Raw genomic sequence first — 18161 nt, forward strand, 5'->3', positions numbered from 1 at the left:
TTTCAGTTAGTAATGCTTTTATTGTTTTACCACAAAGTACAGAACAGATAAAAACACAACAGCATATTCTTTAATTTTACTGGCCCAAACTGAAAGGGGGAGGATGTAGGTTGAATAGGCAGTGAGACAAGTCAGCAAGTCCTGCCGAGATGGATGGAAATTCAATTTTTTGTAGTTACTCTATTGCTTTGTAACTGTAACTGAAACATTCATTCTCAAACAGGCCTGGCGATATGAATGCAGACGTGCTGCAACATAGCTCTTTTGCATTGTTTTTTCCCCCCTCCCCTCTATTCTTTTTTTTTTGCAAGCCTGAGTCAAGAGAACACAACCAACACACAGGAGTCCAAGGTTCAATTTTTACACTTCTGGTTCATAAAGAGAGGAAGACATGAGATAGAGAATAATTTTAACAGTTCGGAAAAGAAACAGTCACCACCAGAAGGACACAATTTGACTCCTTGGTATGTCTAGATTATCATAAAAAAAAAAAGAAATCCTCACTTGCACTCTAATTGAAACATTACAACCTGACATGTCGACAACATGAAAATAGATATTTCAAAATAGAAATGATGGAATAATGCCTTGCTTTAATCACAATTTTTTTTAATCATGTTTTGCCCTCAATCCTTTGAGATTATTTTCTCGATGGGGCTGGGGTAAACTTGAAAAAGCTTTAATATGTAATTTCATTCAAATGAAATAAAATTACCCAAATTTATGTGGAGGTAAACCACCACAATATATATATATATATATATATATATATATATATATATATATATATATATATATTCAACTGACAACACTGTTAATTTCGTTTCAAAAAGTGCTGGATTGTTTGAACTATAGTGCATGAAGCTATTTTATCATATAAAGCACCTATGTGAACATCGAACCAGATGACAGAAATGAGCTGCTTTGAAACAAACAAGCTAGTCAAGATGCACAACATGATATATGAATTTCTTTACCCTATGTTAAATACTATTCTGTGAATATATGAGGCAAAAGTTTGTTCAACACCGTCATATTAAATTTGTCACATCCCTAATATTTCCAAGAGCGTTTGTTACATTTTATATCAAATACAATGCCCCTTAATAATATTTTCCCCCAAAATTGTTTTAATAGCAGCGGTGTTTGCATTTCATAATAAAATAGTGGTTGTCCCATCTTTCAAGTGTTGAATTTGTGATTTTGCAACATCGCAACAAAGCTGCATGAGACCAAACTGACCGGGACACGAGGTAAGGAGTCATTTGCACACAAACCATCCAAACAAACTTCACAACAAAGACCTGATAGATGTATATAATATCATCCTCATAGAACTTCATATCTTTTTAAATTGACTTCCTGTATATATTATCATATATTCCACAATATTCATATATAAACATCTGAAATAAATACAATGAAATAAAAAAACTTTATCCATCTTGTTCATTCACCCAGTTCTTGATGTCGCAACATAATAAAATAAATGTAAAAAACAACAAAAAAAAAGGCTGGTGTCTTGCTACCTTCAATAATAATATGTCGATACAAGTTGAGACACACATATTCATACCTGACTACTGAAACTGAACACATAGATGGGTTCAGGTGGAGTGTTTCTTCCTGCCAACTACATCTATCATGGCTCCACTGGGGACTTCTTGTTCACCAGTTCCCCAAAAAACATAAAAGTACTGTAAACATCAAAAGGATTTAAATGGCACCCTGACGGTGGATGGACGCCGTCAAATCCTTTTCAACACACACACACACACACACACAGAGAAACAATAAAATAATCCCAAAGAACCTGATTGAAAAGAGTCTGAAACACAGTGGTGTGATCGAAGATGAAAAATAAAAATATGACTGTGGGGAGCAACATAAGAGCATCTGATGAGCTGATTTGCTCAGAGAATTTCAGACACGTTCACAAAATGGTTCCCGGGACCACCAGCCGACGGTCCTCACTCAGAAGAACTGGAAAGTGGGTGAAAAGGGTGATGGACAATGGAAGAAGGAAGCTGATTTAACATGCACAGTCCTGGTGTGGTGGAGCAGGCTGCTCTGTTAGCTGAGGCCCCTGCTTGGCCCCCGTGATAGCGGGATCGCCAGCATCCAGACTCTCTGACATCTTTTCACATATAATGTCGACCAGACGCTCAAAGGTCTGCTTTACGTTGATGTTGTCTTTGGCGCTGGCTTCCAAGAACTCGAAACCTGGAACGGGGGAAAAGGACTGAAATGTTGAATGCTCATCTGTGTGGTGTGATGTTTGACATTAAATAACACTCATTCTGGAGCAATTTATTTATTTTTTATGTAAAGCCTATCATTACCACACAGAGTTCCGACCCCCGTTAATGTGTGTTAATGCTATGAAAATAGCAATAAACTACACAAGATAAATCACAAATTTGTGCAGCGTATGTGCGTACTCACCGAGATGGTCAGACAGCTGCCGGCCTCTGTCTCCACTCACCATGCGCTCATCGTCCATATCGCATTTATTTCCAACCAACAGCACCTGGGCATTATCCCATGAGTATGTCTTAATCTGAGTAGACCTGGAAGTAAACACACACACACACACACACACACACACAGGAGTGGGAGATTAAAACAATCAATTAATCCCATTATTTTTCTTGAGGATTTTTACAATTGGAATTTTTGTTAACCCAATATTTTATTTAAAAAAAAAGCTGTGCTACACAGCGTGTTCCCCACCTGCTACATCATCGTTTGCATCAGTGAAATGTTTGTTTTCAAAGTGATTTAAAAAAAAAAAAATATCCCTCTATGCGCTCAGTAAAAGGAGCAAAAAAAACAGCCATGAAAAGCAAAAAAAATAAATCTGAAAATAATTGACATCCTCCCTCAAAAAAGGTGGTCTGTGATTGGGCAAAGCACTTCAAACAAAGAGGATCATAAAGTATCAACGCTGAGCATCTTTCAAGTACATAATCATAAAAGCATGTTACATAAACAACTGCATTCAGTCATTGAATTATTTAACAAGAAAACCACCTTCGCGTGCGGTTTATCGATATTATCAGTGAGCATATTAGCCTGAATAACACGCCTGCAAAAACACACGCGATGACACATATGGCCAAACAAGCACATCACGCAAATGGAATTCAAGTCATTAAACTCACAGCTTGGCATTTACACACAATAATAAATTTTAGGAAGTACAGCAAAATTGTATTGACAAAGTGGACTTCATGAGCTTTAAGTAAGCTACCAACAAGAATGGAATCCAAAGAGAATATTCATGCATGAGCTGATCGCTAATATTCATGATTGTTAATCAAGGATATTGTAGTCTAATGCCCATCCCATATAACATTTATGCTAAATTAAAAAAACAACAACTAAATATCACGCATTCATTTTGAACTGAACCAGATTGAAATATCCCGTATTTCTTATTTCTCTTCTGACGTACCAGTCCTGGACGGCATTGAAGGACTCCTCATTGGTGATGTCATACATAAGGATGAAGCCCATGGCTCCACGGTAGTAAGCTGTAGTGATGGTACGGTAACGCTCCTGACCCGCCGTGTCCTTGAAATCAGAGAAACGAGGATGAAACATCTTTTTTAGATCAACATGTATTGAAGAAATGAACGGTTTATAGATTATTAAGAAACATTAACAGGAAAACCTGAGTCATTGTAAAATATGGATTTTACCCCAGCTAAACTGTCTACTGCCAGTGAGGCCATCATTTATACAGACAAAATACATGGGATACTTTATGGAGTACTCAATGAAGTTACTTATTGGAACTAACTGAGTACATTGAATCACCCCTGCGACTTGAGTGTGTATATGACGCACAGAAAACAGATGTATGTGCAAATATATTGAATCACCAAATGGGAACTTGGTGATCAATAATCATGCTGCTTTTGCTTCAAGTGCCATTAAGTCAAACTCTGAATTCAAAATGCACCGTATAATTTGAGATCACATTTTCTAAAAAAAAAAAAAAACAAAACAAAAAAAAACTAAGACAAAAAGCTTCCAATGTTGCTAACAAAATCCAGACATTGAACCGCCAAAATGCATGAAGCCACGTGAGATCACAACACATCTTGCAAGACCTCAGAAAATCAATAAAGGTGTGCACCATCTTCTTGCTTTTCTGTTGCACATATAAAGCGGTATATTTTACACTCATGTCAAGGTTAAGAACGAAGTTTGAGATGAAAGGCATGAATTCTTGATCCTCCCAATTAGTGATCTGATCTCCCCCCCTGCTTGCAGGTCAAATCAGGATTCAGAATGAGAACACATTTTATTGTTCTTTTTCTTTCAGCGGTTAACTCATTTTTAGATTTGTATGAAAGTTACGAATATTACAATGTGACTTAAAACCGTGGCAGGTTTTATGACGTCAACATTTTCACCTGGCAACATATTAATTATCACCCTCTCTGTATTTTGTTCCAATCAGGACAAACAGCACATTTGAATATTGCAATCTATATTTGGAACAGGCGCTCCAAACAAAATCGAAATAATCCACACATTTGCATGAATAGAATGTTTTCTTATCACTCTCTTCTCTCTTCGTTCTGCGATGACAATATTTGTCTATTTATAGCCAGCTACATTGCTGATGCATTTTAAAATACTCATCTGTTCATCCTTCATCCACTCAATGTGCGTGTTTGTAGAGGACAGGGTCCTCATTTCTAGGACTAAAATGTCAGCGTAGGTAGCGCCGAGTGTTATGTAACGGACACACCGTGAGTCAACACGAGTGCCCTATATACGGTAAATGCGTCGAGTAAATAACTACATTCAAATGAGATATTCTGTTTTAGTGTGATGGCGGGGTGAGTGATGTTGACATCTCACTGTATATCCATTTGATACATCAGCCGCTTTGCTTTTGAATCACAAATAATGTTGAATCGTTACTCTCAATACAACTGGAGCTCAAAACACATCATCTTTACGTGACTTGGTTGAGAGCGTTGCATGAACCGGGGGATGGGGATTTTACGTGTGTGTGTAACTGAGGCTATTTGCTCCGAGATGTCTACTAATGGGGGAGGGAGAGAGAAGCACCGGTCAGCCAACGCTCATTTGTGATTGGCTGATCGCGTCTTCCTTCTTGGAGGCAAGATCTGAAAAAAGGGTGACAACAAACTAACACAGACATACTGTATGCTTACCCGGAAGAAAACAAGAGAGCATAACGATAACCTTGAGATGTTCATCCAAAAGGCCAGCCAACATTAACATCTTCTATATTGCTTCTCCTCATAAGGGTCGCAGTCGAGCTGGAGACGAGCTCAGCTGACTTTAGGGCGAGAGCTAAGGAACACTGGATTGGGTGCCTGCCAATAGCTGGCTAAATATGTAAAGACAAGCAACCATTCACACTCACATTCGCACAAAGTGTCGCCAAAGTAAAAATGTGTAATTTAAGAAGTAACTTAGTTAAGCAGAGCTGGGCACTTGACCCTTTTTTGCCGGTCAGTCCCCCGCGATCTGGATAGCCTTCCAGCCTCGACCCTGTGGCCTCAATCATAAAAATTGCCATTTCAGCTTTTCATGAGATCAAAATAATCAAAAAATATTCCACTGTGTGTAGTGAATTTATATAAAACACAAGTGAATATTATCACTTTTTTTTAAATGAACTGCTAAAATAAATAACGCTTTGTTAACTGCATACAAGTCATCAAAAGGACTTACCCAGATCTGTAGTTTGATCCTCTTATCATTCCTGTAGATGGTCTTCACCTTGAAGTCGATGCCCACCGTACTGACAAAGGCGGGTGTGAAGGAGTCATCGGCGTAACGGAACAAGAAAGAGGTTTTACCCACACTACTGTTGCCAATGATGAGGATCTTAAACATATAGTCAAAGTTCTGATCTGAGGACTCCTTTTGTCCATAAGTCGCTGTGGCTGACGCCATCTGCAGACAGAAATCGAGGACAGCAAAGTCAACTTCTGTGATCATTTCGGTAACAGCTAAAGTTGTAGAATCTGTGATCATAAAATTCCGTCCGTCAGCAACCAAAAAATCATTTTTGCTCAGTGAGCATTGAAAGGGCAAATGCCACAAGTTGGTTTGTTTTTGTGTTCCAAACAGAAAAAACTGTGAAATTGTTACAAAGCTCTTGAGTGTTACCCGTTTAAAAAACAACCAAACAAACAAATGAATACACACCACTTAATATGAAACCTGTTAGATCCTGGAATTATTCATTTGAAAATGAATTCACAATCTGAACAAATTGGAGGCAAATTTGTGTCCTGCAATGCGCAGTGACATCAGAAAAAAAATAATGTATAGAACAGAAAAAGAGTATTGTTTACAATATATCATTGTTGTACAAATGTAATATTCCAGTTTCATTATTGGTTGCAGTTGTAATTACGATTTTCTGAAAGGTTTCTGTGATGCATCCATCTCCGAATTGCCAAAACAAACATCGTTTGAGACTAAAACTAAAAGGATTTAAAAGGCAATGAAGACGAATGAAAATCCTAATCATGTGACTTGTTGACAAAAAGGACTGAAAAAAACATGGAGACCTTGAAAAGATGTTGACTTCAGCCCAGTACTCAGACTCCCTCCGAGTCCCAAAGCGCCGCTCTATGTTTAGACCATTATCTTGACTTGCTGCAGTGCAACACTAGAATGCTGAGAGCCTGAAGCGCCAGGCAAAACAACTGCACCCTGCTATCAGCTTACGTGAATGAACATAAAAATGCTGGATAATTAATGAAGGAGCACAAAACCAAAAGGTAAGAATGAAGCTTCTGTTTGTGTCTGTAAGTCAGAACTTCCCTCCAGTTCTGGTCAATGAGCATTTACACTGTAGGTCTTCATGGCCAGTTCTCCCTTTTTTCTTTTTTCCTCCTTTCAGGGGACTCATGTCTAATACTGTGTTTACTTTTACCCGAAACATGTATGCTCACAAGCACAGCATGCAGTTAAAGAACATTAGTGGGCAAAAAATACAAACGCCGACAAACACTTTCCTAAACACTATAAAGAGTAGAATTGAGTTCCCAAGTTTGAGATCTGTGAACTTCCAAGCATTCATGATAGTTTTGTGTGTTTTTGAAACATTGGCAGCAGGGTAGTGGTTGGCATAGATCAGGTGTGGGCAAACTACGCCCCGGGGGCCACACGCGGCCCATTAAACTTTTTAATCCGGCCTGTTGAATTTGAAAAAAAAATAAATGGATCAACCTTGTTAATGTATTATTTTCTAAATTCTGTGGTTTTTCAAAGACATATATATTGTTGTAATGCTTTTGTTCACTTTCATTTAAAGTTAAATGTATTTTTTTTCTCCGATGACATGAGGTTACCAAAACACTCCATCCATCTGCTCCTCTGTCAAATTTTAGAACCCATTGTGGCCCGCCAATCAAAAGGTTTGCCCAACCCTGGCATAGATGATATTTAAACAGGTGGCTGGGATTACAATCGCCTTGAGATTGACCAGGTTCATGCTGTGAGGTGTATCTGAACTGCGCCAAATATGGGACAAGGAAAAGAATGACCACATGGCAGTAAGTCAGCTCACAATTTATCACTGCCAAGGTTCAGTGTTTGTTCTCCTCGTGGCTAGCCTCATTAAAAATGTATTTTCTCTTACTGTCACACATGTTTACTCAACTTTGAAAGGATTTAAAACAGTAAACTGTCATATATTTGATTAAACATGTTTTGAATTTTAGATTTTATTTATTTTTTGTTCATCGTTGGCTAGTCTGTGGCCATTCATACTAAACTGTAATATATATCATTGTCTACCCAGAAAAAAAAAATAATCTCGGTCTGACCTCTTTTACCTTTTTTTCCACTTGATAGTTCATCGGTTGCAATTATGGATGTCACTGCTGTTAGGTTTAGTTTGACAGCTTTTGATCCAAGAGCATCATAAATGGTCACTGTCTTTCACGGGCACATTTTCCCATCAGAAATAACCATTTGCCATCATAAAAGCTTGATCAACGCGCCAGGTAATACCTCACGTTACATTATTATCTGTCCTCTTTGGCCAACTAAACAATATCCACTGTGTTATATTTGTATGATAAATTACTTCTGTGTCATCATCTCCCAGTGCTGACACTTGTGTGGCTATTTATGTGCTTGCAGTTGCCCAAATTATTTTCAATACATGTTATTTTCAAAACATTGGACATATGCCCTTTATTTGAAGTGGCCACTTGGACCTGCGGTGTAAACCCATCCTTAGTGTTTTAAATGAACAAAAATGGCAGCATGGTAGCGACGGTATGCAGAACTGCTCTCTCACAATAAATCTGTGAGAGAAATAAAACCTTTACATGATGAAATATTTATTAATATGGCTGTTTATTTTGTATATCTTTTCAAGGGTGCTCACGTTAAACCCCTGTGAACATCATGCTAGTTTAGAAATCTTGCAAAACACAACTACAATAATATAACCCATAAAAGAGTCTGAATCTAACATACATCTTTTTCTGAGAAAACCTGAGTAAATTCCACAGGAGAAGGGCATAGCTGAGTCACTCCGAAATGCTCACCACCATGACACCGTGCTGCCCATGTGGTCGTGTTTTCAGGAATTCAGTCATGAATCGGACTGTCTGTTCTCGGTGATGACGTCACAAGGTGATAACTTGAATCTGTCAAATAAAGAGGAATCACGAGCAAAGAGCGCGGTTGTTCTGGAACAAAGTGCTGCTGCCAGCGAGTCGGACTCATTTAATTAATCAGTGTTTTTCTGCAGACTGCCAGTTCAAGTGCTACTGGGATCAAACACGCAGCCCCCTTCTTGAGAAAGCAGTCAAGACCGCTGACAGTGACCTCCTGAGCGCAACCTGAGCACAGCAGCAGCGGCGTAAATGCTCAAGTGTTTTTAAGATGCTCATTAACACCTCCACACTCATGTAAACATCCATCCACCCATTGCCCATAAAGTTTTTCCTCATTAGGGTCACTGGTGAGTTGTAGCCCATCTCAGAAGATTTTTGGGCAAACGGCAGGGTCGTCATCATTACTGTACTTTTCGACATCCTCAATGAAAATTCAAACATCGCACATCATGTGACTTCAAATGATGTCATTCAGAAGATCACATTATTCCTTGTAATGCAGCAGCTGTCCTCACAGGTTGTCTGAGATGACATTTCCCTCTATTCCCTCCAATCACATGCCTCTTTTTCTAGGAAGCGTGTGGATACAGATGAGAGGAGGAGGAAGATATAAATAGCACCGCTTCATCTTTTTTCCCCTTTTCTGCACAGCAAACAGAAAAGAGATGCAGATAAAAGGGTGGTGCGGGTTGGTGAAAGACAGTCGGCATGAAAACAGGAATCCGAATACAATGCGGAAATGGCTGCCTTGTATTCTCAAATTTTCGAGATATAATGGTAAACTTTACATAAATCTGTAATTGGTGATAAACACAGTCGCTTTCTGTTCTTTGTTGGAGTTAAAATTGTTGATTTGTGTGTCTTATATGGCACAGTACAGACGTATAATACAGTAAATAGCAATCCATCATCCAACCATCCATCCATCCAAACCAATACGGCTTATCATTACCAGCATCACAAGAAAGCTGGAGCCAATCACAGCTAACATTGCACAAAACCCGGACCTTGGAATGACCACCAAAAAAGAGAGACCTCCATTCACACTGTGACTGAATGAGAATTAAACTTGCCCTAACTGCACGGAAGTCAGGCGAGTAAACCACTATACCGTAGAAGATACAAACCCATTACAATATTGTAAACTGGGGCTGTACACGAATCGGTGCTGGCTCATGGCCGTTAAAAACAAATGCGAAATCACAATTATCGGATTCAAGTGAGAATGAATGATGGCATATTGACACTTGGAGTAGTGCTACAAGAATTTGACTGGCGACGCATGTAATGTATGCCCACATATGTCATCATGTGAAGTGTGCTCTGCAAGAGTGACACTTGGACGTTTTTGCACATGTATCGGAATGTTTAGACTTTAACTAAAGATGTTTATCTGCAAGAAATTTAATTTGGTGGGTGTTCTGACAAATACTGCAACATGACAAAACGTCTAGGGTTCATTATTTGAAATGAGTGCATTTTTTTACCTCTAGTGTTTAGCACATCTGCTTCATACTTGCTCTGTTTGGAGTTCGAATTTCAACTCTTTCTTTGTGGATTTGCTACAGATGCCATGGCTTCCTCAAACATCATATAAACATGCATTAGGTTCACCGAAGACCCTCCCTCTGTGTTCCCTATTGCTGGCTGGCGAACACTCCAGGTTGTCAGCTCGGAGAGGCTCCAGTTACACTGACCTTATTGAGGACAAGCCTATAGAAAATGGATGGTTGGCAACCTGATGATTCCTATCCAATAAATTGTATGAATCCAATATTTTTTATTAAGTTTATAGCCTCTGTTCCATGAATACATTTATCATGGATCCAAATGTGATGATAGTTTTTTCCATCAAAATGGGATAGTAGATTTTTCCACCAAGGAATTCATCTGTTGTTAATTTGACAAGATATGATTAGTTGAGCAGCAAACATTTAAGCCTATCGCAGATAATACAAACAGCCCTCGTGATTTATGTTACATAGTGATCTAATATTGCAAAATGCATGCAGATCATTTTGTATCACCAAATATTAAAGCAGTATTTGCAAAAATGCATTACAGTACTAGAAGATGTCTGAATGAAGTCACGTTTTCTTTGTGCCTTCAGCACAGTTAGGATCCATTATTTCGATTAGTAGCATCCGACAGTGAAACGCGTTTGCTTGCAAGACGCCTTGCATCACTCCAAACGCCCTGTGCACTTGTCTTCATCACCCATCCAAAGCCCCAACAAATAAATACGTTAAGCGTAATACGGTATTGGTTTGGCCTTTCTAAAACAGCTGTTGAAATGCCAACATCTCCCGCGCGTGGCTTTTAACACCTCACATTTGACAATTAAGTGCAAGGTATTACAATTATTGATCAAATACATTGAAATCATAACGGTATATTTGTTTTAAATAGGATTGGATATTATGTCAACGTATTACACTCTATATATTTATTAAAAAATAAGATTGAACCCCACCTTGTAGATTCCTTTCCAGCTGCTGTCAGTGTCCACCGCGTCCTGCAACCGCAGAGACACCACAAGGATTAAGTTGGAAAGTGGAGAGGTTTAAGTTCCGTGTATACTTTCAAAATAAAATTAAACTTGCTGAAGTCACAATGTCACTGTGACGCTCATAATCTAGGTGGTATGGCTCGGACAAATCATCTGACGAGAGCCGAAACGTTACATTGTAAACAGGAGTAACTGGCTACACTACGGCCGTTTCCCACCGTTAGATTTTATTTTGAAGGCAATATTTGCCTTCCTTATTTTTTCTAACTCTACCAACTACTGGCCCAGTTTAACCACACGGTGGACCAAAGATGGACAGTCCGTGTAACCAATCAAGAGCCACACTGGAAATACACACCCAAGCATCACATTTTTTATTGATGATAGCTGCTGGAGGGACTGAATTACTGATGATGAGGAGGTCACTTGCCACAACTGTCATTTCTACCCCTAATGCTCCACGCTGGGTGATCATTACTGCACAACATTAGTGCAAAAGCCCAAATGTCACGTGGTGGAGGGCACTGAATTCACTGCTCTTTTTCAACTGCATTCGTTTGTTCATTCAGCCAATGTTAAATATTAAAAGAAATTATTAACAAGGGCAGCACGGTCAGCCAGTTGCATCGTAAAATTCGGGTTATGTCGCCGCTGTAGAACTCAGAAAGACTCAAAAAGAGAAACTCATTTGCAAATCGAGGACATCCAATACTGTCTTGAGCAATTGTGAGCAAACAGCAGTCGTTCAGTCTTCCACACCAGCAGGTGGCGTGCCCACATTTACTTTTTCTTTTAGCCCTCGTGAATTATCTTGAATAATTTCTTCTGTTTGTTTCGAACATGCAACCAATACGTCATCAAGTTACACCCTGTCATTGGGAGTCGCTTCGTTTGAAGAGTGTATCCGGAGGTCTGTCCTTTAAACCCGTCCGAAAAAGAACTTTATACATGACAGTGTTCTTTCTACGGTCCAGACAATATGCTTCCCCGGGCGGGCAAAGAGTTTGTAGTCCGCATACAGTTCTCGTGGCGACAGTTGTTCCAGGGTCGTTACCTGCTGCTCACCAACACGCTGAGCGGAGGAGGCATGCTGGCGCTGGGTGACTTCCTGCAGCAGAGCCGGGAAACGCACAAGGACCCGACCAAAATCCGAGACTGGAAAAGGACGGGTGAGAGGCACAACCAGAAACGTACTGGGAGGAGGGGGGGGGGGCAATCAAAACGTGTAATGTAAAAAAAGTTTAACGTGGCTTAGTGTTAGAAACCTACGACCAATGGTGATCAAAATGCAAATGCACATCTTTAATAATCTGTAATTCTGCCCACAATCGCCATAGTATTAATAAATAAGTTTTTTTTTCCTCCCCTGAGACATTCTGAAAAAGCTTAAAGTATCTGTCTAGCAAAGATGGCCCATTTTTCCACTAACAAACTCAGTTTGTACATTTTTTTTTATTAGGAAACTGAAATCAGTTATTTTCTTTTTTTATCCATTAATTTTGGAGAAATTAGGAAATAAGTGACGACTTCAAAAGCGTTTACATTTAATGAAGAATATGGCCACGCCCCCTCCGCTCTATCTGTGGGGGGCATTTTACTATGGAATGAAAATGACATCTCAATTGCTCGCAGTTGCTCAGGCTTCTGTTACTGACCAGTCATGGCTCACCTATGTTATACTGGGGTTTGTGATAATCACAGGATCTTACTGTACTTAACATTGTAGGGGGACACTCAGAACTGCTCGCTCACAGGCACATCTTTTCAAATAAAGTAACAAAGGTTTTGCATGATGGTTTAATTTCACATTTGATGGCTCTCTGGAGAGAGCTCACTTCTTAACAAAAATATCAAAATGACATTTTCCCTCAAAAGTATGTCCTCTTTAATCATATTAAATCTGTGGCAATTATTTCTCATTACAAAAAAAGTGAGTCTGAATGGTTGCCAGGATAAACACTTGAATCAAGTCATTCATTATTCAGATCAAAGAACTGCGTAGCGACTATATAAATCATTTACTGAGATGATTATTTTAAGTGGTAAATATGGTACTGTTGACAACTACCGTATATAGACTCATCAGCATAATAGTCTTCATTGCTTTCTGATCACAAAAGTAGTACTATTGTTTTCAGAAATTAATTTTCTTGTGGTCAAATGGTTATATCGTAGGAGATCTCTTACATGAAATAGTACTTTACATGATACATTAATCATCAATATACCAACCAAGACCTTTCTGTGCTGAAGGCAGCAGTAGTTCAGTGAGGTTAATAAAGCACTACTATCACTTCAAACTAAATGCTCATAAAACATATCTTCTGTAAGTATTGTAATAAGAGATTTATTGTTGTGTTGTACATTATTTGCAAACCTCATCAGTATTTTTTTTCCCTTCTTCTTCCCAAAAGGTCGTATGTTTGTGGTGGGCTGCTCCATGGGTCCCGTGCTGCACTTTTGGTACACATGGTTGGACAGAAGATTTGTGGGTTATGCTGTCAACACGGTGGTCAAGAAGGTTCTGGTGGATCAGATGATAGCGTCGCCAACACTTGGCATGTGGTACTTTTTAGGTGAGCAGTCGTTATTTTTTTCCCTTCCGTGCCGGCACTGTGCATAAGTGTTTGCGTTGCCTGTCGAAGGTCAAAGCGGCTGGTGGGGTTCTGAACCTCAGCCTAATTTGCTAACTTCCCGCCATTTGTTTCATTGTGCGTTTTTTTCAAGTGTAAATAAATGTCACATAACAAACAGGATGTTTTATCAAGAATAGTCTGTCTGAAAAACTGTCAAAGGTGGAGGTCTTGATGTGGGTGAGGTCTGACAAAAGACGGTATGTTTTCATATCAGAATGAGTTCAAAGGTTGTTTGTGATAAATGAAGCCGACGCTTTTGTTTGGTGCCAGCAATTCAATGCTTTATAAGAGTTGAGCTCACCGCAAGTGTGCAACTTATCTCTAGCTTGTTTTGATGAAGCGCCTGGCTTACGCACAACTGACTCACAACTGTGTTTATTGCAGGTATGGGCGTCATGGAGGGACACTCTTTATCCCACGGATGGGAGGAGTTTAAAGATAAATTCTGGGAATTTTATAAAGTAAGTGCACGTGCTTGCAGAAACTCCAGGGATTAATGGAGATGTGACAAGTGGGTCTGGATTTGTGTGTTCTTGTCATTGAAGCGCAGTGTGGGGACCACTTTTCTAAATGCTCTCTCGTTTCCACAAATGGTTTTGTTGTTGTCAGTCAGTCAGCATAGTTCTCATTGGAACAAATAAAGACAAAGATATCAAGCACTTCAATGTCAAGTAAATTCCAGCGGTGGCCGCGGCAATCCGTCAATCAGCTTGTAAGCGACAGCCAAGCATCATCCAGTGCGTACTTACATTGTCACACACAGTCACCGCACAAGCTGACATGTTTTATTTATTAATTTTTTTTTATTTGGATGTGTCTCTGCTTGTGTGGTCAGCACGTTATTGATGCTGATTGGCTGTTGCCAAAGACTCAGACAGATTGGGGCGGCCTGAAAAAATGACGTCGTGCATTATGTCGTTCTCTCATCTTTTATGTCTAAATGTTCGTGTGAACTACCACATTTTAAAAGATGGTCATTTGTTTTGTTTGAGTTTGAGAGACAGATGTTGATGTGGGTAGAGTTGCAAAGGGGTGGTAATTTTCCCCTAAAATTTATGTAAAGTTTCCAGTTAAAATTTCATGGGAATTTTAATTGGGGGATTTTGGAATTATTCCAAATTTATGGAAATTAACCGGGAATTGAGGTGAATTCAATGGAAAGGTATCATATTCAAACCTAAATAAAACCTTTTTGATTTGTCATAAGCAGACATCCATTCAAAAGGGAGAGTTCTCCTTGCCTTCGTGCGATGGCATTACACTACCTTATTTGCTTCTTTTTTTCCCCTCCATTTCACTCGGGCACCAGCGCGTCTGAAGTTTGCTTATACTTTACCTCAAGTATTGTCTCACAACACAAAGCAAAACTTGACTAACTCGTAAATGAAGTTGCCACTGCTACCTGCATTCAATTTGGTCCTTTTACTCATGATTGTGCTAAAGTATATTTCCCCAGCTATGAAATTCCCCATTAAGAGCCACCCTTCAATATCATAAATCCCTGATTTCTTCCCATAAATTCCCATGAATATTTTCCAACTTTGAAAATTGATAAGCTTAACGTGGCTGATGGAACATGCTGAGCCTCGATGTCGCTGCGCGTTTGTGGGTAGAAACATTTGGCTTGTAACACGAAGCTTTAAACAATGTTTGCGTTGCCTAATCCGCTAGGGTTTGTTTATGCTGATCTGTGTTCCTCCTCCTGCTAACAGGCAGACTGGTGCGTTTGGCCTGCGGCCCAGATGATCAACTTTTATTTCCTCTCACCCAAATTCCGTGTTGTGTACGTCAACACCATTACCTTGGGGTGGGACACCTACCTGTCCTATCTAAAACACAGAGTAAGTTGGCCTTGCTGGAGGCTAAAGGGACTTTTTTTCTTCACAAAGCTTTTGCTTTGAGCATGAAAAATGTACTTTGACTGAATTTTTGTGTCTGCGCTTGTTTCGTGCGCAGGATGACAGTCCGCCCTCGGAGTTGCTGTCAGACAGCAGTGTGGCAGATGTGCAGCAGAAAGCTCTGGAACCATCCAAACCTCTGGAGGAGAAAAGTGGAGGGTGAAGCCAAAGACGGGTTGCGCTTCTCAACTGGATGTAGACATTTTTTTTTTTTTGCTGGGACATCTTTGTTCCAAGTCAATTTCAATGGGACTGCATTCATGATGTTAGAGAATTCAGACAGTGCGATGGTGCACCATGTTTGTGTGGACATTCCGAGATTAAAAAAAAGAATAAGATGAGAAGCTGTACCACCTAAGACAGAAAGAAGCGCTGCTTCGTGTACTACAAATCCAAATTTTGACACTGGTCACAAAATACTTAACATGCAGTGTATATTCTTAACATGCCAAAACCTCTGACACTGATCACGAGAGAATTTTTGTATTTTATTATAATTATTAGTACATTATTATGTGTTAGGTTATTCTATTGTAAAAATGTTCACATTTCAATTAAACAATTTAATCGACACTGTGAGTCGGAAAATACGGATTTGATTGATTTAAGGCCATATTTTTGTAACTTGTTCTACACAGTTGCATTTTGTTATTTCATCACAACGCAACAACAATATAAATTTGAACGAACACTGGGATTGCTCGGCGCACTGTCCAAGATGCACCGCTTCGTGCCCTCTGTCCGACTACAACTCTCCTGGGATATTGAACTGTGGAACCGGCTGACATAAAAATATGTAAATTAGCATTTTTAATGTGTAACTTATCCGCTTTAATTTTATTGTTTTCTGTGTAGTATGCTCAACATGTTTTAGTTTGTTGTTGTGTGCGTGCGCACGTACAAGAATTGTTACTAGAAAATAGTGCTTCATTTTCTATCTGCATGGCCTCTCTTTCAAGTTATAAAAATATGACTGCACTTTTAGATTTGATAATGGTCATTTTTAGAGTTGTGTCAGCTGTTAAATTAAAAAGATTAAGATCTTGTAAATCGCTGATGCTTAACTGAAGATGTACGTTTAAAGTGTGGAAAATCGTAATTTTTAAACAACTTGCGATGAATGTTACAAGATATCATAATTCACTCTTGCGGCAAAGTGTCACATGATGACTTGATCACATAAACCGCAAGATGTAATAGTTTGGTGCTGACAATTCATTAGTATAATAAGAAAACTGTTGGCTTTGTGTTTATTTACACGTTTACAATTACTGTGTAAAAATAAAAAGCCTCAAAATTATTTCAAATGTATTTTCACTGGAGGGTCCAGACAGTTTTTCTGCCGTCTCAGGAGGTTCAGTTGGGAGGGCAGAGATTAGAACTCTGTGTATGCCACTCAATAACAATTCTCAACTGGGCTGGGACTGCCACAAACGATTATTTTGCTAGTCCGCTAGTCACAGATAGCTGATTCCAATTAGTCAACTAATCGACTTCTATGTAAATTGCGGCATATCGCAACAGCAAGCAGCTTCTCTTCAATAATTAACATTAGTTTACAGATTGAATTCTTGATGTACAAATTAAAAATGAACACCGTTAAGGTGATGGTACATTCAACTTTGATGGAACTTTGCAGCTTGTATCAACATCCCCGACATGTTTATAAATGGTGGTGCGACATAAATTGAAGGCGATATTGTGGCTTAACATTTTTTGCGATAAAGGGTATTTTAAAATGGAACCAAAAATGACTTTATACTCCATGTGCACTTGCGCTATGAATACTATGAAAGTATATATAAATACAAAATAAATACTTGGAAACATTTTGCTCTTTTCAATTTCTAAGCATTTACTTTGTGTGTGAAATGTGTTTGCTACAAAAAGCTAAAATGAAAAACTGAAAAATAAAATGTAAAAACTTTATGTTTTTTTTCTCCCCTTTTATCGTTTGTTTTGCGAACTGTTTGCTGCTCAAAGGGGTGAGGCCTGGGTATGGTATGTACATATTGAAATTATGATGACCTCATTGCAATTTCTTCACTTGCTTTGTGAAATCTGGGCCTGTTTATTTGAACTTGAACGCTCAAAAATCTAGCTCCCTATTTGGGATTCAATAATAGAGACTACACGATTCGTTTAGCGCTGATGAACATACAAATAAGTGGCCTTGTACACCACTGCAAACAAAAATAAATACGCTATTAAATGCCAATTAAGTCAATCCAAATTGAGTAGTGTTATCTTTCTATCGAATATATTTGCTGCAACATTTCTCATGGAGTTTCCCTGATGAATTACCGCAAAGACTTGAGAATCTTAAAATCACACTGCTTGTATGTGAAGGTGCCAGCTTCAGTGTGCGATTGTTGTACACCAACAGAGATGGAGAGCAGCATGCCAACACTGCTACCAATCAAACATTGCAGAACAAGCTTTTAGGAGATTATGAATTGGCCAAACAGACTTGCGACGC

At 39.0% G+C, this 18161-nt stretch overlaps 2 protein-coding genes across 4 annotated transcripts; one reads left to right on the forward strand and one right to left on the reverse strand.

Annotated features, from left to right (window-relative positions):
- rab3ab (RAB3A, member RAS oncogene family, b) lies at positions 1-11245 on the reverse strand. 3 transcript variants are annotated; one of them, XM_088312724.1, is made up of 6 exons: positions 11113-11130; positions 8568-8669; positions 5725-5949; positions 3458-3576; positions 2446-2570; positions 1-2223 (listed from the first exon to the last, which is right to left on the reverse strand). In XM_088312724.1, exons 2-6 carry the CDS (start codon positions 8616-8618, stop codon positions 2033-2035), a joined length of 711 nt encoding a protein of 236 aa, XP_088168850.1. In that variant the 5' UTR covers positions 8619-8669; positions 11113-11130; the 3' UTR covers positions 1-2032. The 3 variants fall into 3 exon arrangements, with proteins under 3 accessions (XP_088168850.1, XP_088168851.1, XP_088168852.1); XM_088312725.1 differs by lacking the exon at positions 8568-8669 and having other exon boundaries at positions 11113-11245; XM_088312726.1 differs by lacking the exon at positions 11113-11130 and having other exon boundaries at positions 8497-8647.
- Positions 11246-11994: 749 nt separating this feature from the next.
- On the forward strand, positions 11995-17514 carry mpv17l2 (MPV17 mitochondrial inner membrane protein like 2). The gene is made up of 5 exons (XM_088312266.1): positions 11995-12317; positions 13563-13724; positions 14169-14245; positions 15497-15625; positions 15741-17514. The coding sequence occupies exons 1-5, from the start codon at positions 12128-12130 to the stop codon at positions 15843-15845; spliced, it is 663 nt and encodes a 220-aa protein (XP_088168392.1). The 5' UTR covers positions 11995-12127; the 3' UTR covers positions 15846-17514.
- The last annotated feature ends 647 nt before the right edge of the window (positions 17515-18161 follow it).

This window comes from Idiotropiscis lumnitzeri, chromosome 13 (assembly GCF_059441095.1).
Source record: "Idiotropiscis lumnitzeri isolate Australia: NSW breed Sydney's pygmy pipehorse chromosome 13, RoL_Ilum_1.0, whole genome shotgun sequence".
NCBI lineage: Eukaryota > Metazoa > Chordata > Actinopteri > Syngnathiformes > Syngnathidae > Idiotropiscis > Idiotropiscis lumnitzeri.